General features: G+C 38.5%; 1 protein-coding gene across 7 annotated transcripts in view; it reads right to left on the bottom strand.

Moving 5' to 3' along the window:
• KAT6B (lysine acetyltransferase 6B) overlaps window positions 1-24,044 on the bottom strand; it is a 180,477-nt gene that overhangs the window by 44,575 nt on the left and 111,858 nt on the right. For 5 of the 7 annotated variants that reach the window (XM_025850520.2, XM_073878767.1, XM_025850519.2 and 2 more), the window contains exons 4-9: window positions 20,399-20,507; window positions 8,344-8,459; window positions 8,017-8,098; window positions 5,443-5,575; window positions 1,508-2,439; window positions 360-481 (exon numbers count right to left, since the gene is read on the bottom strand). In XM_025850520.2, the coding sequence (XP_025706305.1) occupies window positions 360-481; window positions 1,508-2,439; window positions 5,443-5,575; window positions 8,017-8,098; window positions 8,344-8,459; window positions 20,399-20,507 (1,494 nt within the window). The remainder of the gene's footprint in view (window positions 1-359; window positions 482-1,507; window positions 2,440-5,442; window positions 5,576-8,016; window positions 8,099-8,343; window positions 8,460-20,398; window positions 20,508-24,044) is intronic. The other 2 variants (XM_025850523.2, XM_025850524.2) reach the window with 2 other exon arrangements.

Here is a 24,044-nt window from a genome sequence, read left to right on the forward strand (position 1 = left end):
AAGCGATACTCTTTTTAACCATTCAAAACTGCTATTTTCTACATTTCCACAAAAATAATCAGAAATCTGGTCCTTCATACCTAGAAGCGTTTTTCCAAATCTGCTTCAACTACTGCTACTCCGGTCTATTTTCTGAGACCAGATGAGCCCTTATCAAATTTTGAGAGTGGAGACAACTCTATAAAGTCACTCTGCTTTTGAAGATAGAGTCAACAAAAACAATCATGGTAACAGTTAAAGGACCACAAAGGATTCTGAGGGGGGATTCGCTGTAAAATCAAAGCAGTAATTTTGTAATAGTCACATATATAAAAATCAGGTATTATCCTTGTTACTATAATGTGGTATCCTGGCCTTACCTCCCAAGAAAGTTCCTGGGCTTGCTTAAAAACATCCAAATCCTCTTCAGTAACGGTATCCTTGTTTCCAATCACATTTATATCTGTACTTTCTTGTTTGATGCTTATTTTGATTTCAGTATCTGTCATTTAAAACCAGCAGAAAGTGCATTCACTGACTTGAATCATGAGTAACCACCATATATTACCAAAATGGCACCAAATTAGCATAGTGGGCAAATAGGGTTTTTAAGCTTTATAAGCTTCTATATCTAAGCACTGCTCAAAAGATCCAGCAGTACCCTTTCCCTACTGTACCCAAATTTTTATTTGAATTACCACTGTCATCTTTTTATAGTTTCAACAAATAAACAAGGGAAAGAGCAATACAAAGCAAAAATCATCTTTCTCAGCCGAGATTAGAAGTTCTATCAATGTCTAGTTATAGAATTCCCATTATCCCTTTTGAGATTAAAAAAAAAAAAAATTCTACCGCTTTGTCGAAATGACACATTTTTGGTTCTTTTTTGTTGTTGTTGTTTTAGTTTATAAAGGGTAGCCAATGCAACGGGCCAATTTGTTAAATGAAATCATGAAATCCGTTTTCTCCCTACGGTGAATACACACACAGACACACACACACCCAAAAGCACACTTCACAGAATCACAGATCAGGCTTTGTGGAGAAGGAAGCAGGATGGACTCGGTCATGAGAAAGCCATGGAGCAGAGGGAGCGGCAATGAGGAGCTGACCCCCGCCCCCCCCCGCCCCGCCCCGCAGCGGGAAGCACTGAGGCACAGAAGCAAGCAGCGCCATGGCCAAGGCGGCGGCACGGCAGGGAACGCGGCAGAAGCGTGACAGCGGCTACTCATGCGGGACTACAAAGCCGTGAGCAACACTATGGAGGCATCTGGGGGTCCTAGTGTCACTACGGATGGAAATAAATAATAAAAGGTGGGAGAGTATTAGTTGGGAAAAAACATTTTGGAGGTTTAGTCAGCATTAGAAAAAGGTCAAAGTTTCACTGCTTCTGTATGAAAGTGAAGTGAGAACGAGAGAAATAGCTAAGACCTATGTGACAAATAGGAATTGATTGACTCATTTTTTTCGGGGTTGGGGAGAAAGGGACGGGACGCAGGTTTGGTTGGAGCTTTGACCTTTTGCTTACCATCATCCTGATCAGGTTTAATCCTTCCGTCTGTCAAGCTCCCCTTCCCTGGTGAGGGGGTCCCCATCTGAGGGGTCACTTTATATTTTAATCTGCCTAGCATCCTGTGCTTTTTAAGGAAAGTTGTTCGCTTGAAGTGAGCAATTGCTTTAAAAATACGTCCTCTAGCCATCCCCCAGCTAGAGGAGGAGGAGTGAGCAATAAACCTACTTCTAATATCTTTTTTTCCAAAGAAATGGGCTTTAGATTTTGCCGTGGAAGATAATTCAGTTTTACGACGCATACGTTTGGGTGGTGCGTAACTTGGGTGTCCCTTTTTTCGAGACTGTCCCTGAGTGGTATAGATATGAGAGAGTCCATCAAAGAGTGCCTTCAGCTGGCTGTTCTTAGTCAGACTGCTAAAGGAGGGCACACTGGACTGGCTAGAACAACTCTGGGGAGAGGTAGAAGAAGTGGAGGTGCTGGACTTTTGTGAACTGGGGCTCTGACCAGAGATGGGGGTTGGGGGTGGAAGTGAAGAAGGTGGAGGTTTTAGCTTTTGTGTGGTACCTGTAGCCAACACATGAGAAGTGCATGACTGTTTCTGAGAGACCTTTTTCCTTGGACGATAGTGCTTTGAAAAGTCTATTATTTCACCTCGTGATCTGCGACCATCAGGTGATGGTGTAAAAAACTTAGTAAGGCCATCAATGAGCCCTTTGGTTTTCTTGTTAACTTTAAGTGTAGAGGCAGAAATGTAGGTGGAGGTGGTGGTGATTTTGGTGGTGGCACCAGGCCGAGTGGGGTCTGTAACAGCCAATCTGCTGCTTGAGTCCTTCCCAGATGCAGCATGACCAGATGAAGGTGTGGTACAGACTTTAGTCTTTTGACCCCTACCAGGTGACCCCCTTCCTGTGAATGCATTCATGGATCCTTCATCACTGGTTACAGACCTAGGCAAAAATTTAGAGAATAGTATCAGCATTTAATAAGAGAATTATAAAGGTATCTAAAACAGATCTATAGCAACTAGATGCATTCAATGTGCTTAAACTTAAGAAGCCGAACTGCAACCCTCAGAACTGTTGTGTGTGTGTGTGTGTGTGTGTGTGTGTGTGTGTGTGTGCGCGCGCGCGCGCGCACGCACGCGCGCGCACCTCCATCTAGGTGTTTCTCTGTTCAGAAGGGGAGCGGCCACCACATGTGCATGTCATGATCCTCCCAGGGCCCAGCCAAGAGGGACTGGAAGAAGCCGCATGGACCCAGGGGCCACAGAAGTAAGACAATTTTTGAAGCGACTCAAAGAACACGCAATGCTTTCATTATACTTAAATAAAAATGGTACCCCCTGTGTGGTCACAAGTCGTTATGATTTCCTACGTCTTTTAAAAAGTAGTAAAGGACTTGGGGCGCCTGGGTGGCTCAGATGGTTAAGCGTCTGCCTTTGGCTCAGGTCGCGATCCCAGGGTCCTGGGATCAAGCCCCACGTCTGGCTCCTGGCTCGGCTGGGAGCCTGCTTCTCCCTCTCCCTCTGCCTCTCCCCTGTTCATGCTCTCTCTCTCTCTCTCTCTGTATCTGTCTCAAATGAATAAATAAAATCTTAAAAAAAAAAAGTAGTAAAGGACATAAGTCGTTAAGTATTATCTAGATGTGAAAGAATAAGCTCATCTAATCTATAGTGAGAAGCAATTTTAATTCAACTGGAAAATTTATATAAATAGAATTTGGGTAGGTCTATAAGTTAGTCCTTTGTTGTTGTTGTTAAAGAAAACATTGAAGATACCCTCTTCCTGTCAGCAGTTTACGCTTAGGGCGGTGAGATAACCAATAATACTCTCTAAGTCGAGGAGACGATTAATTACAGCATAAAATATTGCTGAAAAAAGGACAACAATAGCAAAAACTGAAGAAATGATTAAAGAAAAGCTACAGCGGGTCAGACATGACATGGAAAGTCTGGTGAAGAAGCAGCACATTTACCATGGTCTTTATCAGATACTTGGCATTAGAATCTTTATACACTATTTCAGCTCATTTGAGGCTGGTTCTGCCCATCCAGCTGTGTGGTCAAGAGAGACCAGTGGCCATTCCGCTACCACAGCTGCTTAGAGGAACAGCAGCTGCCTGCCTTCACCTCAGGCTAGGGCTTGGAAAGCTACCCATTTTGCAGCAGAATTTTATACAATAGAAACATTTGCATATGAATTATGGCAGTGCTGGGGCCCAAGAATGCACTTTAAAAACTTATCAATTTAGCTGAAGGCTCATAATGAAGAAATGGAAGCCTGGAAATGATATGATACTCCATTATAAAAATATCTTAATTACAAACAGAAAAGCACATGTTAGTGGTCATCGTGAACAGTAACGAACAATTTCAGCAGTCAGCTGCAGTGGACTCTGGTGCAGCAACAGGGAGAGCTACTGGGCTCATCTGAGGCAGCTCCACCACCAAGAGCTTTGCCCTACACCAATGATCCAGCCAAATCAGGTTAACACTGGAGATCTCTAGTGTCACAGTGAGGGTTACCAATAAACAATCATTGGAGCTAAAATGTTTCCCATTAGAATGCTGCATTTGGACTGTATCTGGAATCGATTGCCCAGAAAGGATAAGATGCTTATAAAGCATGTAAAAAGGAAAACTCCCTAGACTGTCTTAAAAATTCCTAAGCTCAAAGGACAATTTTGGACAAACAAAAAGTTAGGACTGGTGCCAGATGCAATTTTCAGCTGTGTCCTTTGTTTAGAAAGTTTATATCCTAATTTGGTATTTTTAATTGGGCCCTGAGGATACAGTCCCATTTTGAGAACAATGCTTACACAGGATGAATGCAAAAACATATAATTTCTACTTCAAATGATGCTAATATGAAAGATTTTATTCATAAATGTTTCATGTTTGCCCCAAGAAATTAACAAGAATTCCATTTAAAAATGTCCACGAGTTAAAGGGCTTTCATAAAAAAAACAAAAAAACAAAATACCTATAAAGGAACATGCATTTTCTATTTCTCCGTTGGGAGACAGAGGTGCAGGAGTTGATGGTTTTTCTGAGAGCAGGTTAAGGTAGTGAATTGCTTCAGTTAAATTAGGGGGAAGAGTAGCAAGTAAGTAAGATATCTGGTGTTTGTTCACAATGTGTGCAGAGCATCTATTCCCTTTCACTAAGCTTAAAGAGGCGGGCCATGGTCTTAGTGATAGAACTCCTTTAGATATGCAACTCCCTATTAAACGTTGATAGTCAATTCTATATTCTAAAGGTTTAAAAAAAAAAAAATCACATCCATTTCTCCTCTTATCTAAGTAACTCCGGCTAAATGTTCTACTGGGCTTTAATGGCAACTATATGAAGTTATCATAGTAGATGTGCAGGTCACTGTGAACATATTATTTCGTATGTATGTCTGCACACATGTGCACATACCAAACAGTTCTCTCTAACGCTTTGTGTGCAAACACGAGGACAGTCATTTACAGGTTTCTCAGAGGCTCCTATTTCATATAAGGGATCTTAAATGCTGTAATACTAAATTAGCACCAGAAAAGAGAAGTATTTTTTTCTAAAATGCTACCTGGAGTGACAAAAGAGATTCACTCATAGATGTGAATAAATCCCTCTTTTGTTTTAAAATCCCCATAAAAATATTTATATAATTAAGCTTTTCTAATGCTCAGCCAGTAATAAAGTAGGCAGAATGATTGTTTCCAATTCTTACATTCTGCTTCCATCCTGCTGCATCACAGATACTGCCAACAGAAGCTCCCCAAATGCCAATTGTAATTAAAAATGTTATTTTCAAAAAATTTCCACAGCTTATGCAAAAGGAGAACTATTCCTCATCCCTTGAGTTTGTAAAATGACGCTAAAAAGTTAATGGAATCTAAGGGGGTTACAATCGCCTATATTTTAAAGCACAACATAAAAGATTTCTTTTGATAAGATCTCAACCTACAACAATCGTTGCTTTAATTTATTTTTCGGTCGTCCAATGGGTTTTGCATATCGTCGTTTTATTTGTGCAGCTTTCTCATGAAGTAGTTTTCTTCCCTTTTTCTTTGGTCTGCAGACTTGGCAAATCCACATCCCTGAATTAATATATATATGAGAAAAATATTTTAATGTTTCATTTTAGGAGAAGATATTGAATATAAACTGTAGCTGAAATAAGCTGCCCAAGGGTGCCATATGCAGAACTTTATTCCAGAAGGTAGGTCATTCCCTTGTGTCATCCTCCTCAGGAAGCCATCATTAAAGGTCAATTGCGCCCCCCCACCCCCCGCCCCGGTCAAGGTGGTGAGAGCAGAGGGCTGCCCCTATCTCTGAACCCTTCTATGAGGCTTTTCACAACATGTCACCAAACCTCCCTCCACCACACAAACACACAGGAAAATCCGATCCTGTCAGATAATATGTATCTTTCAATTAGAGGGACACATTTTCAAGTCAATCGGTTTTTGGAATTTCTGGGGAAAAAAAAAATATTTGTTTTATTTCTTTCTGGAACTCTTCCACACTAAAAAAAAAAAGAAAGTATCAGTATAAAAGATAATTTTTGAAATAAAACAGAATTTTTAAGTACTCTGGAATGGCAATAATTAAAACTATACATCTGGCATAGGGAAATAGGTCACTGGACAAGAATTTTTAGACCCAAACAACTCAAGCCTATAAAAAAATTTAGCATATCAAAAGGTCCTATTTCAAGTCAGTGGGGAAAGGATGCAATGACTCAATGAAGTGGTGATAGAACAAACAGCCATCTATAGGAAGGAAAAGAATTACTTCCTATCCTTTATAAAAATAAATTCTAGGCAGATGAATATTATGACAAAATTAAATGTTACAAGTATCAGGAAAAATATGTGGATATTTAATTTTAGCACGACTGACATTTAAGACTGAAGCCATAAAGACAAAGATTCATGGATTGGACTACATAAAAATATAAAGAGCTTCTACAAATCAGCAAGAAAAAAGGTGAAAACACCAAGAGAAAAATGATTAATGGGTAAAAACAAGCATTTTACAAAGATGATATACAAACAGCCAATATAATCAAACACAAAATGCTTTCAATCTCACTGCTTAAAGAAAAAAATTACCAGACATCTTTTTTCTATTATCAAATTGGTAAAAATTTTAAATAATACCACTGTATTTCATTGAGTCTGAGACACTATTGACTACAAAAGCATCTGATTTTTTTTTTTAAAAACTGTGTTGTAGACTTAATGACATATAGTAATGGTGAGTGTTGGTCGTAACACAGGAAAACAGGTATTCTCACACACTGGTGGTCGGTCTGAAAATTGATACAACATTTCATGTACATAGCCTTTGATCCAGCAATTCCTCCCCTAGGAATTTATCTTAAGGAAATAATTGTGGATGGAAAAAATTGAAAACATTTGTAGTGTCCACCATAGGGGATTGGTTAAGTAAGTTATGGTTTGTTTATACATGGGGTTGCACAAGCAAATACGCTCAGGAGCCACCCAGGGATAATGCATGTGACTGAAGCAAGCTGGAATTCAAGACAAGAGGGAGGAGAGAGATTGGGGCAAGTTGGAACATGCGTACTCCACCTAAAAGACACAAATTCAAAATTTTAAAAATACTGTGCCCGCTCGCCTGTAAGGCATTTAAAGGAATCTTACAATAGATGTATGTTGTTCCCAACAAAGCCTAACTGCGGCCCACAGTCAATGGGTGTGTAATGCCTGCTCTATACTATAGAGTTTCTATGCACTCATTAAAAACTGTGTTTAGGAGAACATTTAGTGATGTGGGGACGTTAGAATCTTATAAAGATGGGAAAGATGTAAGATTACAAAAACATGTATAGAATGTTTCATTTCCTTTTTCTAAAAAAAGTGTGTAGGGAGCTGGGAAGGAATTTCTGATTTTCTTATTCCTTTTTGTCAATCTGTATTTACTCATCTTTCACAATAAAAAATGAATAAATTTTTATAAAGAGGCGTTATTTTTAATGTTTAATATATTATAAAATGAGGAGAAGGAGGCTGAGCTAGGCTTACTTACGCAACAAATAGAGACAAAAATCTAGATGCCATATGGATACATCCAGATAAAAGAGTTCAGATGCTCATGTTCACATTATCGACTAATGGCCAAGAAACGTGGGATGGCTCCTGTCATAGGACTTTGGAGACATCATTACAACCATTATGGAAAATAGGTAATTTCTCACCTCTGAACCCGGTACTGAATAATATGGAGAATGTTCTAAACTTCTGACCTACCTAATCTAGATTTATTCTAATAAGGGAATGGTTTGGGGAGAGGAATGCTCTTCTTTATCCCTGTGTCTGAATTACAGTCTTTACATTGCCCGCAAACTAAATTAAATGCTTTATACTCCTCTATCCACAACCTGTGCCAAACCCATAGGAACAAGGAGGCTGGGAGGGATGAATAAATGCTTATGGAACCTGTATACCTCTGGGCTGGACAAGGCTAATGAGTATGTAATAAAACACATTTTTACTATGGTTTAAAAGTTCACCTTTTGGCATTCTGGAAAGTGGGGGGTCACAGCACTCCATATGGAATCCTCTATCACAGGAGTCACAAAAAAGCATATTATCCTGTAAGATAACATATTAGAGAGTAATGGAGACTGAAATCAGCTGTAAAAGGCCACAAATTCTTATCTTATCCGACAAACAATAATCAAACATAATGAAGGGGTAGCATGATCCCTGCTCAAATCTGACATCACATTGTGTTTAAATCTTTAAAACAAAAGAGCAACAGTCTACAAAAATGAAAAACCTTAACACTGAAAACTTGCAATTTAGCTGGAGATAAGACTACTGAGAGCCATACTTACTGCATTTTTGCCTTGGATTCTACATGCACTGCATGTCTTGCATTCGATGCACTGCCACCTTAAGGCCTTCACGTTTGTTGTTAATTCAGGACAAAATTTCAAACATGATGGGTGTCCTAGAAGAATAAAAAGCAAATTGCTTTATGGGAATGCGGCTTTAGATTTTTTCAACTCTCATTCCCTCATATTTAACAGAGAGTGATAATGTCAGTTAAAGACCTAAAGAACTGGAAAATACAAAAAGATCAGAGAATCCGAATTACGCTTCCCTTTCTGCCTCTTTTTCCACCCTATACGTAACTGAGTAACTATACAAATGTTTCCCTAAGAGAAATTTGGGAAATTTATACCAGTTCCCATCACAAGTCTCGGAGAACTTGAAGACAACGTATGCTCCGATCACATTCTCATTCCTGTGCCTTCGGTTCGTCTCCTTCCTGCCCTGGCCCTCCTCATCAACCACCCTTTACACAAAATTTGCCGGTTTGCTGGACTGTGAGGAAAGTATGAAGTTCAAAATCACAGAACTTAAAATGATAGCTAAATAAAAAAAAAAAAAGGGGGCTGCTTAAAAATACAATTACAAATGCAAAAAAAATATTATACAGAGAATATCCCATTGCTGGGACATACAAAGAAGATACTGTTGCCATCTTGCCTCTGGGTCCTGCATTTAAATTCTGGAAGTATATGAATTTGAGAGTTAAGAAGTTGGAAGATCCAGGTCAAATGGAATATGCCAAGAAGCAACACCCCTGCAAGCTTCCCCCATTTTCCTGAGTGTCCGGCTTTTTCACGCTATTTCGGGCACACTTTTCATCTAGCTTCGCTCACATCACACAGGAAAAGTGGAGACCCCGAGGGGCAACACCACTCAAGGAAGCCACCCAGACTACACAGAGTCATAGATTCCTCCAAAAGGCTTAGGGAGTATGAGCCTACACACTCTTTGGAAGATAGTTCAGTTTAAAATGTGATGGTCTTTTATCACACAAACCTGAGATCTCTAAACTTGATTTTATTTTTCTAAATCTGGTCTTAAAATAGTAAGAACATTAGTAAATCCCACGTGAAAGAACTTATAACCAAGCTGCAAAAGAAACCTGAGGGTAATAAAAAAAGCAGATTCTGCAATTTCAAAACTGTTTTATAATTTCCTGACTTTGGCAGGCTCATTGTTTAAATATGTATTTTGGGCTACTGCCAAAAAGGTCCTCCTCCCTAAAGCTTAACAGGTGCTTCATAAAATTCCACCCACTAGGAGATTTGGCTTTTTAAAGTAAAAACATTCAAAATCAATCATCAATACCGTTAATAAAAGCATACTATTCCTGAGTTAAAAAAAAATCCAAACATCTGTATTTAAGATGTTGAGCAAATAAAATGTTGTCATAGGATTACAACTTCAGGCTGCAGAGAGACCCAGGCAGATGCATTTAACCCATGACACCATTCTTTTATAAGGGCTCCTCTCATTCACATTAGTAGTACAGGGGGAGGAAGTTAAAATATATACAAATGGTATCAATCACGTCTTTCTGCTCAGGAACAGCAAACAAAGACAGCTTGCTGGTCCACTTTAAGAAGTATACTCTGAAGGGGGGAGGGGAGAGATCTACTTTGATCAGGGTTCCCCCTGCTATATAGTTGGGGGGGTAAGAATTCAAGTTTTAAAGAACAGCAATTTAAATTCCACCCTTAAAATAGGTCCCATCAGCTTAAAAGTATACCATTTACTTCTCTTTTTCCTCCTTTTTATTACTTCCTGTAAGTCATACATCACTAGCACATATGACCTCGATTTCATGCACTAAATTTTTCTCTACATTTAAATCTGTTTTTGTACTTTGTAGTTTAATATTCAGTAACTAAGGTAATTCACATCTTACTATAGTTTATTATTTATTCTCACAGATATCCTATGGAAAATACTTTTTATTAATTACACATTTTGAAAATTAATGTATTTCAGCCACTGCCAATCAAGAGCAAGGAATATTCTTCCTTTTACTGCTTTCTCTCACCTTAAGCAATATTGTATCTCAAAACTACAACTTAAGCTACCCTGTCCAATTCTAAAATCCTCAGCCTATCTTTCCTTTAGGCAGCAATCTTACCCTTATTTAGCTCAAGAGAACTGGCCATAGATCCCTTCCAGCTCTAAATTTCTATGACTCTGTAAAGGATGCTGAGGGATCAAGAAACATGTCCCATTTTATTTTCTCACGGCCACTTTAACACAAAGACTGTAACTGAGTCTTGATATACCACTACACAATTACAGTAATTAGATAAAGGACAAAAATGCCAGTGATAATGAAATTCCTTACCTCCTGTTTAACCATTCCATAAACTCAGCAATTCCCTCTACAGTGTAGGATCTCTCTGACACAATTCATGGTGGTTTGTCTTTCTGGAGTTTGTTTTACTTTTGTAATGTGCAGTTTATCAGATCTGAGAGCACAGTATGTATTTATTCACTCATTCATTCTTATTACAAACACATATGAAGCACTAGTCACTTACAGTAGTTTTATCTAGCAAAACCAAAGGAATACTGTTTATAACTAAACAAGTACCAATGAAACCACAAACCAGTAAAAATAATTTTTGGAGGAAGTATTGTGGGAGAAAAAAAACATGGGTTCTGTAGTAGACAGGATAATGCCCCCCAAAGATGTCTATGCCATAATCGCTGTAACCTGTACCTGTATTACCTGATATGGTAAACGGGACTTTGCAGGTATGACTAAGGGTACACGTCTTAAGACAAGGAAATTATCCTGGGTTACCTGGGTAGGGCCAATCTAATCATGAGTACTTAAAAGCAGAGAATCTTTTCCAGATGGGTTAGTAAAATGAGATGAAAAAGGGAGGATATGAAAGACCCCACCCAGCTTTGCTAGCTTTGAAGATGGAAAAAAGAAGGGGAGACCAGAAGCCAAGAAATATGAGTGGCCTTTAGAAGCAGGGAATGTCATTCACCTAACAGCCAGCAAGAAAATGAGGATCTTGGCACAGTTAACATCATACTCAGTGGAGTTTTTGGGGTACCTCGGTGGCTCAGTCAGTGAGGCGTGTGACTCTTAGACACAGGGTCATGAGTTTGAGCCCCATGTTGGGGAGAGAGTTTACTTAAAAAATAAATAAATAAAATCTTAAACAAAAACAAAAACTGAGAACTTTACCCTTACGGTCAAGAATAAGACAAGAATGTCCACTCTCACTTTTTTTTTTAAAGATTTTATTTATTTATTTGAGAGAGAGAGAATGAGAGATAGAGAGCACAAGAGGGAAGAGGGTCAGAGGGAGAAGCAGACTCCCTGCTGAGCAGGGAGCCCGATGTGGGACTCGATCCTGGGACTCCAGGATCATGACCTGAGCCAAAGGCGGTCGCCTAACCAACTGAGCCACCCAGGCGCCCCCTCCACTCTCACTTTTATTCAACAGAGTACTGGAAGTCCTAGCCACAGCAATCAGACAAGAAAAAGGAATAAAAGGCATCCAAACTGGTAAGGAAAAAGTAAAACTTTCACTATTTGTAGATGACATGATAGTCTATATAGAAAACCCAAAGACTCCACCATAAAACTATTAGCACTAATAAATGAATTCAGTAAAATCACAGGATACAAAAATCAATCTACAGAAATCTGTTGCATTTCTATACACCAATAATGAAGCATCAGAAAGAGAAATTAAGAAAACAATCCCATTTACAACTGAACCCAAAATAAACTTAACCAAGGAGGTGAAAGACCTATACTCTGAAAACTATAAAACAATGATGAAAGGAATTCAAGACAATGCAAAGAAATGGAAAGACATTCCATGCTCATGGGTTGAAGAACAAATAGTTTAAATGTCCATATTACCCAAAGCAATCTACAGATTTAGTGCAATTCCTATCAAAATACCAGTAGCATTTTTTCCAGAACTAGAACAAATAATCCTAAAATCTGTGTGGAACCACAAAAGATCCTGAATGGCCAAAGCAATCTTGTAAAAGAAAAACAAACCTGGAGGTATCACAATTCCAGATTTCAAGTTATACTACAAAGCTGCAGTAATCAAAACATTATGATACTGGCACAAAAATAGACACATAGATCAAGGGAACAGAATAAAAAGCTCAGAAACAAACCCACAATTATATGGTCAATTAATCACTGACAAAGGAGGCAACAATATGCAATGGGAAAAAGACAGTCTCTTCAACAAATGGTGCTGGGAAAACTGGACAGCTACATGCAAAAGAATGAAGCTGGTCCACTTTCTTACACCACTGACAAAAATAAACTCAAAATGGATTAAAGACCTAAATGTGAGGCCTGAAGCCATACAAATCCTAGAAGAAAGCCCAGGCAGTACCTTTTCTGACACTGGCTGTAGCAACTTTTTTCCTAGATTTGTCTCCTGAGGCAAAGGAAATAAAAGCAAAATTAAGCCATTGGGACTAAATGAAAACAAGAAGCTTCTGCACAGCGAAGGAAACAATCAACAGAACTAAAAGACAAGCTACTGAAGGGGAGAAGATATTTGCAAATGATAGACCAGATAAAGGGTAGTATCCAAAACACATAAAAAACTTACAAAACACCCAAAAAACAAATAATCCAATTAAAAAATGGGCAGAAGACATGAAGAGACATTTCTCCAAAGACGACATACAGATGGCCAGCAGATACGTGAAAAGATGCTCATCACTTCTCAGGGAAATGCAAATCAAAACTACAATGAGGTATCACTTCACACCTGTCCTAATAACTAAAATAAAAAACACAAGAAACAACAAGTGTTGGTGAAGATGTGGAGAAAAAGGAATCCTGTACACTGTTGGTGGGAATGCAAACTGGTGCAGCCACTGTGAGAAACAGTATGGAGGTTCCTCAAAAAATTAAAAATAGAATTACCATATGATCCAGTAGTTGCACTCCTGGGTATTTACACAAAGAATCAAAAACACTAATTCAAAAGGATATATGCACCCTGATGTTTATAGCAGCATTATTTATAATAGCCAAATTACGGAAGCAGCCCAAACGTCCATTAGATGAATGGATAAAAATGTGTGTGTGTGTGTGTGTGTGTGTGTGTGTGTGTGTGTGTGTGTGTGTGTGGAGTGGAGTATTATTCGGCTATAAAAAAGAATGAAATCTTGCCATTTGCAATGACATGGATGGATTTAGAGAGTACAATGCTAAGTGAAATAAGTCAGTCAGTGAAAGACAAATACCATATGCTTTCATTCATATGTGGAATTTAAGAAACAAAGGGAAAAAAAAAACGACAGACAAGCCAAAAAGTAAGACTCTGAACTATATAGAGAACAAACAGATAGTTACCAGAGAGGAGGGAGGTGGGGGATGGGTGAAATAGGTGAAGGGGATTAAGAGTATACCTATCTTAATAGAGCACTGAGTAACAGAATTGTTGACTCACTATATTGTACACCTGAAACTAACACTGTATGTTAACTATATGAAATTAAAATTTAAAATATATATACAGAAACATAATATTCAAATTGGCTTCATGGTGAAAGAGCTTCCCAAATGTATGGGGGGAGATGATATACAGAGTCTCCGGTGATTGATCCTGAGTTGAGAAAGCACATTTATAGCGGAATCAGGGCAGAAATCCAGACTGGGTTCCTGAGGAGCAGAGAGCTAAATTCTTTGGACATTTTTTATTTACCTCTATTGGATTAGATCCCATTTTATCTATCTTGTGTGGTTTTCTTTTAAATGTCAAGAAACATTATCTTAGAAAATAATGGAGATGACTTTACAAGGAGATGACTTTCTGAAATATATATACAAGTATTTGTTTAAAAAAAAGGGAAGGAAGGAAAGAATAAAGAAAAGAGAGAAGAAAAGAGAAAGAAAATGCGGTTCTTGGTCCTACAAACACAAGGAATTGAGTTCTGTTAACAACTTTATGGTAATTTGTTCCACGAGCAATGGAAAACTAATCAACACTCTGACACTGGGTCTCTCGATCGGCTGTCTGACCAACCATCTGTCCATACGAGATACGGTAAGGAAAAGCACAAACGTTTCAGATCTTACAGTCTAGCAGGAAAGAGACACATTAAGAATTAGAATTCATGTGTGAGAAAGGGTGGTTCAGAGAAATGGATGAATCTAGCAGGAGGTTAGAGGAAGGGCTTCCTAAAGAAGAAACCCAAAGGATGAGTGGCATTAGATGGGAAAAGGTGGTAGAAGCTGGCGTATGCTGAGGGAGAGGGGGACATGGCACACTTACGGAGGAAGGTGCAATATAACCAGTGTGCACAATATTGGGGAGGGAGGTAGTGGTGTTAACAGGGGCCCAACCAGAAGAGGGTTTGGGGGCTATATTAAAGAATTTGAATTTTTCCTAAGGGGTTATTGGTAGCCACTAAAATAAATCTGTGAATAGATTTTGAAGTTTAAAAATTCACTTAGCCTGCAGCATTGAAAATGGATGAGGAGAAGGAGGGTCAAGATTAGATTTAGGTTATTGTAACAGCAGATCTGAGTGGTTCTGGTGGGAGTGTGTGGATATATCGAGGATGTGGGATTTAGATTAGGACATATAATCAATGTATTTTTGGTGATTCCTTAATGTAAGAGAACCGGACAGGATGGCCTGTGGAAATGAGTGGCCAGTGGGGTGCCATTTGCTGAAATGGGAAATCCCTAAGGAGAAGAAAGAGGTTAGTTTGCAGAGATTTCCACTGTTCCTGCGGTGTCTGTTGTTTTCGGGTGGTGGGGGCACTGCAAGGTTGACAGGCTATTTTGGATACTTAACTCTGAGAAGCCTATAGGGGCGTCCAAGTGGCGATACTCTGAAGGCATTTATATCTAAGGATCTGGAGCTCAGCGGAAGCTATGAGGCAAAGTAAGAAACACAGGGCTAAGGACAGAAGCCTGAAGAAACGTGTGGAGATGGAGAGAGACAAAGGAGCAGACAAAAACTGTGCCAAAGGAAGTGGTGATAAAACACACAGAGAATATGGTATCATAGAGGCCAAAGGAAACGAACGGTTAAGGAAAAAGATTTTCAACAGGCCACATAGGCTGAGGACTATCAGGTGTGAACTGAAAGATGTACAGTAGAGTCTGATACAGACTGAAAAGTGATCTTTAGATTTTGCTACATGCACGTCCCTGGTAATCCTGCCCTGCACAATTTCAGTGAAATAAAAGGCCGGGCGCAAGGTTTCTGCTTCCTGTTTCTCACCTGGATGGTCAGTCCAGCTGCAGGCTTGTGGAAGGTGGGGCTTACCAATCCTTCCTTCTCCTACCTATGTATTCCTCTTCAGATTCCATCCCTAGGTTTCTCTCTAGTCAAGGGTCTCCCTCCCAACCTAATCATTCAGTCCTCGTCTACTCAGTGTGAAGCTGGATAACTAGCCAACCAACTAGTCTCACAGTGACCGTAACAAACTAGTGTTGTTTAAATATACCTATTTATCTGCACGTCGCACCCACCAGCTGATCCTGGGAGCAGAAGGCAGGCCAGTTTTGTTCCAGGGTTGACACACATATAAAGACAAACCCAGCAGAGACTTCAGGCGTCCTGAGGGCAGACTGGTATTTGGCACCACAGCTCCCATTCCCTCTGCCGTACAAAGGTGTTTTCCTCGCCTTCCCAGCTCTATTCACTGCAGCCTCTCTGCCGCCGTTTCAATGAGCTTCCACTTAGACTGATGCTGTAATTTTGAACTGTACACTTATCTTAGATTTGCTAATTTGAAAACACACATGCACACAACTCATCTGTAAGTAAGATTTAACCACCCAGCAATCTGAGCAGTAGACACAAAATTTCATTTGGTATAATATCTAATACTTATGTGAAGCTAATTAAAGATAATTTGGTCTTAATGAGGCAAAGAGAATATAACAGTGTTAATTTCAAAGTAGGCTGATCCATGAAAGTCAAGTAAAATCACTTCCCAGGCCCAACATTTCCAAAGACCTGAATATGAGTATCTGATGATTCCTGCATTCATATTAGTGGTTAGAATGTTCCAAAGACCTGAATATGACTATCTGATGATTCCCGCATTCGTATTAGTGGTTAGAATGAATAATCCTTCACATCTGTGTAATGTTTCATAGTTATTGACAATCTTCACATCGTGATCTCACTGGATGCTCACAACAGCCCTGTGGATGTGGGTTATAGACGTGAGCCTCCACATTTTACAGATAAATGAAAACTGCAGTTACACAGCCGGCAAGCAGAAACCTGGAAAACCATATTTGAGGCTCTATTCACCCTGCCCCTCACCTCATATTTTTACTACTGCAAACTTGAATTATTTTTTCAAAGGAACTTGCAGCAGGAAAAACATAGTTAAAGAAAATACTGCCCATTTGCAGCACTGAGCCACCTTAAAAATAGGGACATTTCTAATTGGCTTACTTTATGATGTAAGGAGAAGGAAAACATTTATTACTCACATCTATGAAATCTAAGCAGAGTTTAAGTGTGACATCATACAAATGGTACTTCAGACACAGGCGACTACAAACCAACAGGCACATATGGGAAACACATTTAAGAATGATCCGCCTTATGGGCTGCCATCTATATTTCCTCTTTCTGGTTTTATACTGCTATGGGTGTTTTTTTCACATAAACATTTTACATTAGGGAGTCCTGTGATCATTACAGTTTCGATTCAATCCTAGAACCAATGGACTCTTCTGAGGGTGAGACAGTGGCCATTTCCATAGGCCAACTAGGGGTACCACCTACTCTGTAATTCCCACTTGAGAAACCGGACTGGACCAGACCATGACAATGGGGCTTCCACCATTATTAGAGGGTACTGTTGAGCCATGCCAGCTTATTTTATTACTTTTCCCTTCTAATTATCACGTGTCACAAAAGAACATTATAACTACAAGAATGCCACCCACTCGCGGCTCTCCAAACAACTATATTTGATTTTGATTCATCTATTTATTTTTTTTAATTTTTTTTGATTCATCTATTTAAAGAGTAGCACGTAACAAAGTCTACTCATCTGATCTACCAGATGAACTAAATGTCTACAGTGCATCTCCCTGAGGTAGGAACAATGTTGTTGTTGTTTTTTTTTCCTTGACTAAAGTAGCTAAATCCAGATTGGCATAGTACATTCAAGGAAATATTAAGTGAACCTCCACACTGAGCCAGATCCCATGGTGGAGTCTAGAGAAGCTCTCTCAACCATCCTCTATTCTAAACTAAGGGATATGATGCCCCCAGGGCTTGAACTGCGGCCATGACCCATACCTTGACTCCAAAGCCTCTGGCTTTTTCTAATTGTAAGGACGGGGTAGGGGAGAACTGGCTCACGGAATGACTCTAGCTATATAAGCCTTCCAAGACAGTATCCTTAGTCCATTCTTCTCCATTTGTTAAAAGAGAAAACCTAACATTACACCTACATACCCTAGTAAAGTAAGAAACTTTAGGGGAAAAAAATTTTTGATGACCTCAAAGTACAAAGGAGATCAAACTTCTCCTTTGGCAGGTTTTCAGTCTGGGAAAGACGAAGGGAGATTGATTACATCAGAAAATCTAAGATGTACCTGTTTAGAATTACACCTTTATACCTTGTGAAGGAGGCCTTGAAGTTATGATCTAGTAGATAATGATCTCAAATTTCTTATCAGCTCAAGTAAGTGTATCAGCAGAGGTAAGGGAATATATGAAGGGAACTTTTCTTCCCACATTTAAGTGCATTTTTAATCTGTCTCGGCACCCAGACAAATAGGTATTCAAAAAAATAAAACAGTGAAGGTAGTTTTTAAAAGTACCACCTTAAAAGTCACAAAGGGTAAACCCCAGACAAGTGCACACCACTAAATTGATCAGGCAGTTAAACAAAAGAATAATTCATTCAAAGTGAGCCTCGTGAGAAAACCCAAAAGATAACTTCAGAGTCAGAACTGATGAGTGAAGGACTACCTCAGCAGGATAAAATGGGGGAGATTGTAGGGTTGAAATTTATTAAACTGAACATACAGATAATGTTTCCATGCCCTTTTGTCACTATCCATGATACCATGGGCAGGTAAAGAATTTTAATGAATCCGTAAAGCCCATCAAAAAGATTGTCAGAATGCATTTCTCAGGCAGAGTTTGAAATGTCTTATTTCCAAGGCTTCCCTCCCAGTCAGGTCCTGAGAGCAGCATAACCACATAGAGCTTATCCAGTTAAACCTTTATAGGAGGACGAAGAATCATTACACAACCCTGTCATTCCTCAGTGAATGAAACATTTCCTCTATCCAACCATCAAGCAGCTGTCAAAAATGATGTTAAGATTTGAAATTACTTGCAGCAATCAAGGACAATATCAAACATGCCAAATAATGACAATGGCTGACATTTATAGCACACTTACCCTAGTTGTTGTAGACCCTGTGCTAGGCTATTTACTGGTGTTCTCTCATTGAACTCCCACAAAATCCAAGAGGTAGGTGCTACCATTATCTAATTTTTCTAGTGTGGATATCAAGGCACAAAATAGTTAAGTAACTAACTCAAGGTAAGAAGAACCGGGCTATGGCTCGCTCTTGAGTTTTTGTTAACCACTCTACTATAACTGACTTCCTAAATGACGGTATGCTATGGTATTCTGCAGGTTTGTTGTTGTTTTTAAAGATAACCATAATCAGAGAAATACTTGGTCATGAATGTGAAAATAACACTTCGGGAGGAAAAACGTTTCAGTAGGCTGAGAGAAGAAAATTTAAAGATTAACACAAAGATTATTTTTTAAAAATCCAATTAACTACCACTCAATCTGTTGGGTGTGTGTGTATGTGTATACATATATAACTATATATAAAGCTATATATAGGGGCACTTGAGTGTTTCAGACGGTTAGGCACCTGACTCTCAGTTTTGGCTCAGGGCATGATCTCAGGGTCCTGGGATCGAGCCCCATGTCAGGCTCCCAGCTCAGTGTCGAGTCTGCTTCTTCCTCTTCCTCTGCCCCTCCCCCTGCTCACGTTCTCTCCCTCTCTCGTAAATAAAAATTAAACAAGGGGCGCCTGGGTGGCTCAGTCGTTAAGCATCTGCCTTCGGCTCAGGTCACGATCCCGGGGTCCTGGGATAGAGCCCCGCACTGGGCTCCCTGCTCCACGGGAAGCCTGCTTCTCCCTCTCCCACTCCCCCTGCTTGTGTTCCCTCTCTCGCTGTGTCTCTCTCTGTCAAATAAATAAAATCTTTAAAAAATAAATAAATAAATAAATAAAAATTAAACAAAAACAAAAACCTATGTATATAAAACCTAGGCAACTATCACATGATTAGCAAGAAGGAAGACCAGCTTGGTAAGACAAATTCTTTTAATGTAAGCACAATTTGACTTCTTTTTTCCATTTTAAAGGTACGGTCTTAAAATCTTAGATTGAAAAAAGGCAGAGATGCCAGTACCTCGAGAGCATTTTAAATATTACAGTTTGCCAATGATCAATCCAGTGTCCCCACCTAGCAATTCCTTGATTTCAACATTACCTTCTATTTGACCACTTTTTCCTATCTTATTCTAGGCAATTTGAATTTTTTCATCATGATGATTTCTTGATTCTATCCCTGCAATTTCCAGAACACTGTCCCTTTCATTTAGAGTCACAAAGAGCTGGGTTGTAATACTACATTTCACCAGCAGGTGTCATGCCCTGAAACACTGTATCTTCCAACTCCCGCATCTCTTAAATTGAGACTGAGAGTTATAGAAAACAAGTGATTCTAGTTGTATTCAGCTTGAAAACTTAGAATTCTTTACACTGGATTTACCTGCAATGTGCAATACTCCATATGTATGAAATCAAAGTTTAATTATAAATATTAATATATAGTGTTATATAAACATATAATATCTTTGTCAGGGCTAATACACTTTTTCCCCCTCTACCTGCACTTACTTTTTGAATTTAAAAACTATGTTATAACCAAAAAATTGCTTTAAAAAACAAATGCAGTTTTGACAGAGACATAAATAACATTATAGCTATGGATGAGACACTGTACACACACATACAAAACTATACCAACTTACCGCTACTGCCACAATCTGCACAAGAGAGGAGTTCTTCTGGTTTCTTTTCACGATTTGATTCTTTAGTCCCCAGACAGAAGCTACATATCGGAATGGGATCAGCACGGGGCTATGATAAAATTAAAATGAAAAAAATACTGTCAGTTTTCCATTTCAAAATTAACAACAAAACATTAAAGTCAAAGCTTCTTACATATATTTTTTTTTTTAAGATTTCTTTAACAACAGAAAAACTGCTGGGCGCCTGGGTGGCTCAGATGGTTAAGCGTCTGCCTTCGGCTCAGGTCATGATCCCAGGGTCCTGGGATCGAGTCCCGCATCGGGCTCCCTGCTCAGCAGGGAGCCTGCTTCTCCCTCTGCTTCTCTCTCTCTCTCTCTCTGTCTCTCATGAATAAATAAAAATAAAATCTTTAAAAAAAAAAACAACAGAAAACTGCTGAGTAAGATATTCCAATCAACATTTTCTAATAAAAAAAACTTTTATTTGATGCTAAATTACTACCTGAATAATGCATTTAAGATTCAGAAGTAATTTCTATTAAACCAATGAAATCTAAGACATTTATAGATTATATAACTTTCCTAAAATGAACATTATTAAAGATTCTTTTGGGGGCACCTGTCTGGCTCAGTCGGTAGAGCATGCGACTCTTGATCTCAGGGTCATGAGTTCGAGTCCTGTATTGGGTATAGAGATTACTTAAAAAAAAAGATTCATTCGAAATCTCAATCATTCCTCTAATTTATAGGCCTATAATAAATTGACTCATCTATTATAATTTATGAATATGTTCTAATTGTTATTTCAGATTAACTCAACTTTATCAAATGTTTTAGTGCAGGTTACTACTACTCATCTATTAAATTTTTGACCTAAAATATCAGGGACATTTAACAGAGTGAGAACTAAGCAAGAATTTTAAAATTCTGTAGGATCACTTGGGAAGCTCAAAAGACGGTCTTCAAAAGTAAACCATACCATGCCACACAAAGGAGGTAAACTCTCAATCTCTGACGTTCCCACTTTAATAAAAGAAACAACAAAACATTTGTCTAACCCCCCTAGTACTCTTCACCTCTCACTGAGGTAATTGCTTTTAACAATGTATTAAGTCTGCATACCTCTCAATGTCTCCAATGTTATTTATGGCTACCAGCAATGCTAATATTCCCATTCACATAAATAGTTGACTGTGCCTACAGATCTGGTCACATTTATTCTGAACAGCCAAAACTGTATGAAAATTAAAATTTTATTGCATATTCCAAGCCTTCACACATGTTGTCTCTAGCCATCTGAATGTAACTATAACGTATTTATATTTGAATCTCATGAATCAAAAATTCAGGGCAAGAAAAGTTAGCATAATCATACATGTTTTTTAATGTAAATTAAAAATGAGATTTTGCAAGGTCTAACTTTTAAAATATACAGCAGCATAGAATAAACCTCATTTGTTCAGCTACTGTCTCCCAAATGCCTAATTAATACATTGCCCGATACACAGTAGGCACTCAAAATATATGTTAACTGAATAAATGGAAGAAACATATGCTAGTTAGAAGAAAAAACTCTCATCTCTAAGACACTATTTCAAATGGTTATAATGATTCCAACAAATGTCTTGGTTCCCTGTGAAAACATGTCATCGAAAACCAGAATTCATCTTATGACTGAGGATTTGAAAAATTGTTCAATATGATTGTTAATTTCGTCCTACAATGTGGGTGTTCATTATCTTGCCCTTATTTTCAGTTTAATTTGTTCTTTTAATATGCACAGGCTTTACTTTCCGAAGTAGCTATGCAAATGTGTTTTTGTAGCCCCAGTTAAAAAGCAGAGTGTAAAACACTTTGTACTAGAAAAATCCAAAAAGACAAGCTACAACAAATTGGTCACTGACTCCAGCCACAATTTTTTAAATGCCAGATAATCAGCACTGCATAATTATGGATCCATAGTTATTACTTGCAACTGCTCAACTGCAGTACCTTGGGAACACTTCTGTTCCTTTAAATAGCAATTAAAAGAACAATCTCGTTTTAAAGTGACAACATTCCCCTGATAGATTCTAGCTAAAACCCAGTCCTTGTACTAATGGGATTCCTGCTTTCATTTGATGTAACAATGCTCAAGCCATTGCTGCCATCCTTGCGGTGATAAATAACTTACAAAATGTCACGTATCATTCATGCAATGAAACAAATCCAAATCTGCAATCCCATTTTTCTTTCCCCGATGAATTTTTAGCTGTAAGAAAGACATGGCCATCAGCCAGCACTCACGCTCATTTTTCGTTTTTAACTAAAGGTAACACAAAGGACAAAGGTTGCTAGTAGTTCATGGCCAGAAAGACTGATGTCCCACACTCTGCCCAATAATAGAAAGCATAGATGCTATCACTTGACGCTACATTCAAGTGAACCCCACCAGGCTGATGTATGCTCACAACCATTTATTTTAGGAATAACTATCTCACAATACTCTATAAAACCACTGCATTATACAGAAATGTCTGCCCTGCTGAATTATTGATAATTCAAAGCACTTTTTTGCTAACCTCACTATAGCCGAGTCTAATTAACTTTAAAAAATTGTCACTTGTAAGAAATGAAACTTCTACAGTAATGCATGTAAATGGGTCACAAAATTATTATGATTCACTATTCTCAATCAGACTTCATATACACTGTTTCAAAAAATAATCCCTGGTAATAGGTTAAAATGGACTGCAGTCAGAAAGGGGTCTGAATAAATGGAATTCAATTCGACCCAAGTCCACCACAGACAAATCATATTTAAGAGGTCTGAAAATGAAACCAAACATCTCCTAATTCTTAACCACTTTCTTTGAAATTTCACAAAAGCACCTAACCTGTTGATCACATTTTCTTGTCAACATGACTGAATATTTCAAACTAATCTTGAGAATTAACACCCATGATGGATAGGTTTAAACTCTGCAACCTGCTCAGGAAATGACTCCTCCTCATCTCTCATGGAATCGATGATCCTAGTATAGCTGCTAGGTAAGAAGCCACTTTACACTATCTCATTTAATCATTTCAACAATCCTGCCAGGAATGTTTATTATTATTATTATTATTATTATTATTATTATTATTATTTTAAGGAAGAAATTAAGGATCTGAGTAGTGAGGTAACTTTTCTAAAGTTGTACAGGTTCAACTGTGGAACTGGGATTCAAACACAGGTCTGTCTTCACCAAAGCCCGTTTCTCACCTTCAGTACTCTCCCACCCCCGACTTCTCTCCTCTCAGAAAAATAAACATTTAAAATTATCTTTCCATCAGTGGGAATAACTCTTTACTAATGTGCTCATAATCTTTTCCACCCTATTTCTCCCAGGACCAATGGCAGGTTTTTAAAAATATTGTAAAAGCAACCACTACTATCCTATAGACTACTAATTACAATGGTGAAAAGTACCTTTACAATGGAGCTCCTTACCCAAGTGATCAAACCTATCACCAGTATGTGACAAACTAACATTATGCGCCTCCCAGGTGTGGCATTAAAGGACTCAGCACAGCCTATGCAGGATTCTTGCTGGAATTATTCACCCTGAATCTAACCATAAGGAACCAATCAGGCAAATCCAAATTTAGGGACATTCTGAAAAAC

Source organism: Callorhinus ursinus, unplaced genomic scaffold (assembly GCF_003265705.2).
Source record: "Callorhinus ursinus isolate GAN/ISIS: 27379988/994484 unplaced genomic scaffold, GSC_fseal_2.0 scaffold31, whole genome shotgun sequence".
NCBI lineage: Eukaryota > Metazoa > Chordata > Mammalia > Carnivora > Otariidae > Callorhinus > Callorhinus ursinus.